At 31.2% G+C, this 9,271-nt stretch overlaps 1 protein-coding gene across 2 annotated transcripts; it reads right to left on the bottom strand.

Moving 5' to 3' along the window:
- Positions 1-219: 219 nt before the first annotated feature.
- Positions 220-4,083, bottom strand: LOC115983196 (UPF0481 protein At3g47200-like). Of its 2 annotated transcripts, XM_031105840.1 has the most exons (3): positions 4,032-4,083; positions 3,856-3,869; positions 220-1,742 (listed from the first exon to the last, which is right to left on the bottom strand). In XM_031105840.1, exon 3 carries the CDS (start codon positions 1,734-1,736, stop codon positions 384-386), a length of 1,353 nt encoding a protein of 450 aa, XP_030961700.1. In that variant the 5' UTR covers positions 1,737-1,742; positions 3,856-3,869; positions 4,032-4,083; the 3' UTR covers positions 220-383. The 2 variants fall into 2 exon arrangements, 1 of the variants encoding a protein (XP_030961700.1); XR_004089905.1 differs by lacking the exons at positions 220-1,742; positions 4,032-4,083 and adding an exon at positions 3,101-3,537 and having other exon boundaries at positions 3,856-4,024.
- Between the last annotated feature and the right edge of the window lie 5,188 nt (positions 4,084-9,271).

The following is a 9,271-nucleotide window of genomic DNA, read 5'->3' as shown; positions in this document are numbered from 1 at the left end:
TCTCTGACCCGTAATTGGTCTGTCAAAACTTATTTTGTAAGAAACTCTAAAACACACTTACCAGTAGAAGAATGCAATTATTGGTGTAATACAATCTGATGTTAAACTGAAAAGGGTGTGTGTATATATATATATATATATATATATATATATAACTCTTGTATTTGGGAACGAAGAGGATACAACTTTACTTTTGGGAAAATAAGAACTCTAGGTCGGTGCTGAAATAACGTTTGGACTTTGGAGCATCCAAAAGGTGAAGTACAAAAGTAGAACTTCTTAGAAAGGAAACAATAACACAAACTGAACAGATTGACAATTTCAAAATCAACACTTGCATTGCCAAACTTCCAACTAATATGATAATATTTCAGACACAAAACTTAAATATGCCTGAACACAAAAGGCCTAAGGAAATTCATGACAGTTACCACAAGAACTATAATGCCAACAACAGTTGCAGTTCCTCTCCAAATATCCCGAAAATATACTGTTTTCAAGGATGCCATATTTTGATTCCACCAATTGCGGTAGTACTTATTAAGATCTTCAGCAACCTTATGGTAATAGGAATTTTTTTCCACAATTTCATGGCCAAGTTTGTTAACCATGTCGGCAACTGCTTTATTACTGCCTAGAGAGTTAACAATAATCCCTTCCTCAACAAGCAACTCTACGTCGTCTTTATTGTTGATAAGAAAATCCAATAGCAAGACATAATTGCATATGTAGGCTTCATTTGGATAATGACATTGCTCAAGGGCCATGAGATTTCGAAAAAGGTCTTCGGTTTTGTTATCTACCACAAAGTGTGGGACTACCAACCGAGTTTGCATACGCTCCAAGAATGAAATCTTTTTCAAGCACGGCAAGCAATGCATGAGCCATGAGCAATTGAAGCATGGAAATATTTCCGAAAAGCTATTACCCTTTTGGATTTGCACGTTAAGCAAGCTTCTCTTTTTTTCTGGTCCTTTTTGAGTTTGGAATATCAATCCCGCCATCTCCAGTTTTGTGGCACTATGTCGATGTTCAATAGGATTTCCAAGTTTCTGGTCAGGTGGACGGAAGAAATGTCTCTGCAAATCAGTGAAATGTTTTACTTCCTTCTTAGAGCATTCCTCCTGGCTCGTAAAAAAGTAATTACAAGCAAGCTTAAAAAAGGAATTAGGAGTGCCACTGAAATGTTGAAATAACAAGTCAAGAATAAAAAAAGGTAGCTGATTCTCGAGTAATATCAAGTCTTGCGTTATGCCATCCTTTAACCATGGTTTACTTAATATATAATCATCATTTTCTCTATCCTCTGCATCACTCCTCCAGAAGAGCTCAATGATAAAGATAGAATCCAGCAGAATCATTTTTACCAAATCTTCATCCCTTTCGGGTAGAGAAATCTCTACTGCGTAACAGTCGCGTATCTTTTTTATGTTTTTTTTAACTATGCTGGCAAACTCCTTCGGTTCTTTGCAAGTCCGAGAAAAGAATTCCTTGAAATAACTCTTTTTCAGCTTCTGCATGTCCTTCAGTTCATCATTGTCGTGATGAACAGGGCCTATTGAAACTAGCTTTGGAGTGTAGGCTTGTTCCTTGACCTTGCGAAGTCTTTTGGGGACCTTGTAGATGCAACACTCGGAGCCCCACTTAGGCTCCTTGACTGTAATGTCAATGATAATCTCTTCACATTGAGGATCTTTTTCTTGTGAAGTATCAGTTGCACCGTTAGGCGTGGCCATATTTTCCTAGTGACAAACAACAATCATTAGCACTAGAAAACTTACTCCAAAATTTATTCCAAGAGGCACCATTTGCAGCCATTTTCAAATCCACATGAATGAGATTATGTTTTCTAGATCAAATAGTTTAGAGAGTGTCAAGTAATTTATAATTTTTATATAATATATAAAAGAAAAAATCTTGAGAAAATTTAATCAAGAATTCAAATTAGATTATAATTGCACTCTAATTTTGAATCAAGAAAAATAAAGATAAGGAAAAGAAGAAGAAAGGTGCTTGTGTGTTAGAAAAAAGGAGAAGAGTGTTAGGTGATGGTAGGTGTGAAATAATAAAAAAAAAAAGTGAGAAAAAATGTTTTAAATAAAATAACATGTATAATAGATAAATTGATATGGATGTTTTTGAAAAGTATTTGTGTAAAATAGAAAAAACGAATTCTTATGCTAAAATAGAAGGAAGATTTTAAATGGACTAATGCGAATGCTCATGAACCATTTTCATAACAATAGTTAGAACCATTGAATAATTTTGATAATATATAAAATGATGTAAAATATTTTTGATCAAACGATAAATTTATTTTTGGGATTTATTTTAAGTGTCTATTTGTAAATTGCCTTTTTTCTTTTTGTAGGTTATACATATAGTGTTTATCAAAATTCAATGGTATAATTTTTGGTAACTTTTACCTTAAATATATTACAATTAGATTATTTGCTAAAAAGTTAAGACAAAAAGTAGAAGGTAAAACTCTTTTCAACAACACCCATACTTTTTTCAATAATTATCTAATGTGCTAAACTATGATTAGATATTTGTTATTTTTAGATATTTATATTATTTTTTTCCCACCATTTACAATTTAACCACGTGGGAGTATTTGAGCCAAAAGTTATTACAAATTTTGTGATCTAAATTTTTTGTATTTTTGGACAAAATGCAATATATATATATATATATAAAAGTTTGACTCAACTTCGTTAACAGGGACTGCTTGTACTTCTAATTTGACATTATTATCACTAATATTTTTGAGTTAAAAAATAGGATAATTTGGATTTTTTTTTAATTTTTAATTTTTTATCTTTCTTTTGGAGACTTAGTTCTTATCTCTCATACTTTTACAAGCACTTATATTGACGAAGTAACAACCATGTCAAGGATGTGCTAGAGTATAATTTGGCATTTTTTTTAGTGAAAAGATAGAAATAATTTAGCATTATTGATCCCTCAATATATGTGAAAAAAATTATTTTAAATTAAATAATTGATTTTTTTAAATGAAAAAAACTTATTTCGTAATAAGAAAAAGAAGGAGAGGAGATAGTTGTGAGAAAGAAAAAAGTTTTTATCGCTAAAACAAAAGAACGAAAATTGAAGGAATAAAATTAAATCCATTTTTCTAGCTAAAACATTACAATTAAATCTTGATAAATACATTGTAAAAAGTTTACCAATTAGAAAAGTTTATCCTCCATAATAAGTTATTGTACAAATAAAAATAAATTTTAACAGAGCAAGGGGATAAAAACAACTCCAGAATAAGAACAGTATAGATCAACTAAAAAGCCAAAAAAACACTCATCAAAACTTGATATTTTCATGATTAGAAGAATTAAAGGCCACCGATTTCAAACTCAAAACTTGGATCTCTCTTCCTATCCAAGAGAGTTCTCCTTACTGAGTTGTTCATACATCTCAGCTCGTAGGAGACAAGAGTAAGTCTTGAACAATTTGGTGGCTGTATGTTGAATTGACTTATGGGTCTTGGGTGAAGGTTTGTTGTGGTGATCTAAAATGCTGCAACAACATAGAAAGAGAATTGCATCGAGATTTGGAGAGAATAAGGAAAAGAGGAAAAGAAAAACCAAGAGTCTGGTAAGTCAGTGAAAATTTCCAATTCTCCCATAGAAAGAATATGAGTTCGAATCTACCAAATTAAAAGAGCAAATTAGTTTAATTAGTATAAAAATATTGAGAGACCCACCTTGCAAGGTAATATTTTTTAATTAAAATCTCAAAGTTTATATGAACTCAATTAAATTAGCAAATGATCAGTTTTTGGATAAACTTAATCTTGAAGAACAAAAAATAAAGTGAAAGGATGGAGTAAAGTACCTGCAAATTTTTATCTTGAAAAGAATTCTTGTATTCTAAACTCCAAGGGACAGTAGTGTCAGCTAGAGATTATGCCTGATGAAGCAAGCTCTGCTAATTTGGATCTTTTACTTTCTCTTTGCAGTGCTCATACCTAAAACTCAATTATAAAAGAAAATATATTGTGCACTTGATATCTTGAAAAGAATTCTTGTATTCTAAACTCCAAGGGACAGTAGTGTCAGCTAGAGATTATGCCTCAAGCTCTGCTAATTTGGATCTTTTACTTTCTCTTTGCAGTGCTCATACCTAAAACTCAATCACTTGATAGCACTTATTGGGCTCTCTCTCTCTCTCTCTCTCTCTCTCTCTCTCTCTCTCTCTCTCTCTCTCTCTCTCTCTCTCTCTCAAAGCTAAGAATACGTCATGCTCATAATGACATTATTCTAACAAGTCTACGGTAACATGTACATGGTACGATGTGGCTAGTAATTTGTCATTTTCATATAAAATCATCATTTCAATTTTTATAATAAAAAATTATAACTTTTTTTTACTGTTTATAATCTTTTACGTAAACTGTTAAAAGAGTCTTTTAATATCAGCTTTAACTTTTAATTTTTATCTTTTATATATACAGCTTTTTCAAATCATACTTTTTTCAATTTTTTTTTTCACTTTTTCCCACTTTTTTTTTAAAGTACAAGTATAATTTAGTATATTTATAGTAAAAAAAATTTAACAAAAAACTAAATAAGCTTTTCCTAAACAGAATACTTAGTTATGACAAAAATTGTGATATTAGAAATTTTGAATTTAGTCAATTTACAAACATATCATAATTAGTATTTTTCACCTTTTTCCAGCTTGAAAGTTACAATTAAAAAAAAAAAAAAAAAGGATAAGGCAATCAAATTTTATGGAGCGTTTATGAATAATATTTTTCAGAATATTTTTTATATTTATTATTCATTTATATTTTATACTGTAGATTAAACAAATATGTATAAGTGCATCTTCCAAAATGCAAAAAAAAAAAAAAAAAAAAAAAAAAAAAAAAAACCCTTCATTTTACACATTTTGACCAAAAAAAAAAAAAAAACTCACATCAGTGGGTGTAAAATTGTGCATAAATGCACAATTGCTACAACAACCATGTATAGATGCACAGTTACTGTAACACTTGCATTTAATATTTTAGTAATTTTTTCTCTCTCCTTAGCTCTGTTGCTCTCGCTCTCAACTCACTCTCCTGCTCTAACCGAAGAACCGCACTCTCCTTTTTTCTCTCACTCTCACCTCACTCTCCAGCTCTAACTGAAGAACCTCACTCTCCCTTTTTCTCATTTGATCAAATCATCAACCCATCTAATCTCTTGCTGATCAAATCATCTCTCGCCACCGCTGTCGATAGCCATTGCCTTGATCTCTCGCCTATTAGAGAAACATAGTGAAATTCAAAAGCGTACCTCCTCCATTCCCTAAGAGCGAAGCCTTCCTTAGGCTCCATCTCCATCGGAGGGGGCAAAATTGGACCATTCGATCCAGGAAACCCTCCGTTGAAGTCCTCACCGATTGCTTCATTAGTGTAGATCTCCAAGACTAGCTACGATGCGAACGCGTCATCTCCGGCGGAGAGAGAGGTGTCATTGGGTTGAGTAAATGAGTCGGGAAACGATGACATGGCTAGCTGGGTTTTGATTAGTGGGTTGTTGATCTCGTTGTTTGATCGCCGATGGGATGATGATCGCCGCTGCTCTGATCATTGATGGTAGCTGGGTATTGAGTCAAGAATGAATATTTTATTGAATAAATGTGTAAAATAGACAAACTGATATAGGTGTTTTGTAAAAGTAAATGCGTAAAATAAAAAAAACATATTTTTCCTTACAAAATGGACAAAAATTATGCAAGCACTGATATTGATATTCTAACATTGTTAAAGTCACTGTAACAATGTACTTATTCATGCAAATAAGTACAATTATATTAACTTTACATGAACAACAGTGTAAACCTACAATCCTACACTTTACAGGACTAGCATTACTTTTATGCAACGTGAAACTTGCACTAATATGTTCATTAGTCATTCCTACCACCACCAACATCGACAACAACAAAAGTTCATTAGTCAAATTGAGGACCATTGCTGCTGTAATTTTCCCGAACACAATAATTAACGTGCGATTGACTAAAAAAAAGCAAGACTTGCTAAAGGTAACTTTTGTGTACGACAAGAAAAACATGGTCCACAGTACACTCACACCTGACTTGACCGTTTACTTTTACATCTTTTTTTGATCACCCATTGACCCCATCAGGTAAGTTTACTTTTACATCGTATTCACACATAATTGAAGAAACAAGACCCAGCAATAAGTCTTTTTTTAATATATTTTGGGTGAATCACCCCAAAAGTCCTTTTTTTTTTTCAATGTTTTTTTTTAATAAGTTACCCAATAAGTCTATCAATGGTAATAAATGCACACTCGTTTAGATAGATACACATGCTTGCCAAATGATTGGTGGCATTGTGATTTTTTTTTTTCTTTAATGGGACTATTATGAATATTGAATGCATACAAAAGGTGGACCAAACTTGTAGTTATGATCATTGAATTAGTTAGGTACAATAGTTAATACAAAATTTCACGTGACCACTAGTCTTTTCTTTTTTTCTTTTTTCAATTTTTGTTAAGATAAGAAGTTGATAAGAAATAGGTGATTTACTGCTTGCTCTCTCTCTCTCTCTCTCTCTCTCTCTCTCTCTCTCTCTCTCTCTCAATAAGAAATATGATAGCTATGATAATTTTTTTTTTTTTTTTTAAGTTTTAATCTATGATATCCGCTCTTAATAATAACTCTTTATCATTAAACCAATAGACCAATTAGTTTTTTAGTATAGGCAGGAATTGAATCACAAATCTCTTATTCAACCATCAGAAACTTTACTAATTGAGTTAACTAGAGACTACATAATTATAGTAATTATTATGATTATGTTTGTATATAAAATTATTTAACATACCATTTGAATAAGATAAGACATGGCAAGGTAGGGTATAAAAATATGAGGTTGTATAAGAAATCATTATAGAATTCAAACTCGATTAATTAATACAAACACATGCTCGCTGATGTACAATTTTATGACATGATTTCAATTTAGTTTGCAATCTTTTATTATGGTATTAGAGCCATAACTTGGAACCCTCTCAGAGTAATCTCCTCACTACGATAGCTTTTCTATAGAACTTTTTGTCAATAACAAATATCCTCTAATATGTCAATAACTCTCATAGTCCTGCCTCTTGTCTCTCAAGTCTCAATTATAGACTAATTAGGGTCCGTTTGGATTAAGCTTATTTCCCCTGTAGAGCTTTAACTATATAGTTTTAGTTGTACAGCTTTTGCGATCAAGTGTTATGACTTAAGAGTGTTTGGCAAACTACAATGACAAAGTTCTTTACAATTGATAGTTGTTTGGTAACCAATTGCTAAAGAACTTTTAAATGTGAGGAATGACACTAGAGAAAAAATAATATATATATATATATATATATTGTATGTAGAACTATTTGAGATACAAAAAAATACTACTAATTGTAGCCTAAGTGGAGTTATAGTCTTAAGTTCAAATCAAGTTTGTAGCCAAATTTTATTCTTTTATAAATACAGTACTTATTTTCAAAATTAAATAGAAATAATTCATTTAATAGCCAATTTTATCAATTGAAATTACAATAAGCTCCTAACATTTGAACCTAGTTTAAAACAGACAATTAAATTTCTAATTTCTTTTTGGGTAAATTACAAATTACACCCCTAAAATTTGGAGGTGATTGGATTTTATACCCTGAAATTTCAAAATTTGTATTTCACTCTGATGTTTTGGAATTAGGATTTTAGCTCATATATTTCAAGATATCTGAACCATTATAACTTTGATTTCGACCCATAAGCAGTCGTTGGAAAGGGAATTCGATGCTATTCACAATGAAACTAGTTTCAACCCATTCCGATGGTTGGATCAAAATTAGGGTTTCTAGCACACTCGAGAGTCATCTTTAGGTCAAAGTTGGTCAAATGTAACTAAAATCTCCCAATAACTCAAGGTTGATGTAAAAATATTTTTTAAAAAAATGATTTTGGAGTGATTTTGACCAACTTTGACTTTTGGTCAACCTAGGGTTGATTACAAGTATTTTGGACATTTTAACCTAAATATGTATTTGAGGGCTTCGATGCCCGAATGTGTTGTGCAACGTCAATCTAGATATTTTCCTAGGCCCATAGTGAAAAATTGATATTTTTGGAATTTCCTTTGTCCTGCACGCAAATCGATGGCAAACACAATACAGTATGTACACTTGAGAAGGAATTCAAATGTAAAACTTACTTGTTACATGGAGGTCATACGTTAATTAGTGCATAGAATCAATTTTCTAGTCCCAATGACCACCAACACTCTACAAATGATAGAGCAAAATTAAATTTCCTTCAATTTATAATGAAACTCAATACCAAAATATCGTTATGTTTATGGTTTTTTTTTTTTTTTTTTTTTCTAAATCATTTTCCCATTATTTAATAAATAAACATTTTATTTCAAACATTTTTATGAATTCCATACATTTATTCTTAACAAACTAGGAGATTTAGGACATAATAACAGGATCAGTTGAAGCTAAGCAATTGAGAAAAGTGTTGTAATTGCAATATAGGAACGCAATAATCCTACTATCTCACAATAACATGGAATATCCAAATGAGACACAAATTTCCCAATTCCATGCCGGATCCCAAATATATTAATCAATCTCTCCCTCATATTGGTATGTCTCTATTTAGATATATAAAGCATACATGAAGTGGTTAATAATTCTGAGTCAATTCCTTAAGTATTCGGCCTAGTATTATAATTCGTTGGTTATATTCCGATGAAACTAATATGGGGCCACAAATTTGTATAAAATTGAAAAAAAATATGGTTACCTTTCATCTAAAAGTTTTGTTCATATAAATACAACCTGTGGAATTAAGAATAGTTTTAGCCGCAATATAAAAATGAATCGTATTGGTGATATTCCCATTAAACAGATTGAATATCTTCACACATGTAGATCATCGAAAGCGAGATAATACCTATGTCATATGCGATATTGACAAGATCTACTATGGCTGAGCAAGATAAAAACTATAGTGTTGTGTTTCCTATTGCTATTTGAATGGGTGCAATTTACCAGTCACCATGTGGTCACATGTTAATTGATTCATTGATTCACTTCCTAATACATCACAACAATCAACACCCACCCAATGGTGGTGCGTGCTTCATTTTTCTGCAACCTTTAATAATAATTTTTTTTTTTTTTTAATCTTCAATTATATAATACTTATAATTTTTTTTTAGACATTTTAGGAATTCTCAAAC

This window comes from Quercus lobata, chromosome 4 (genome assembly GCF_001633185.2).
Source record: "Quercus lobata isolate SW786 chromosome 4, ValleyOak3.0 Primary Assembly, whole genome shotgun sequence".
Lineage (NCBI taxonomy): Eukaryota > Viridiplantae > Streptophyta > Magnoliopsida > Fagales > Fagaceae > Quercus > Quercus lobata.
Note: the sequence above shows the minus strand (reverse complement) of the source record. Positions and strands in the feature narration are given on the sequence as shown.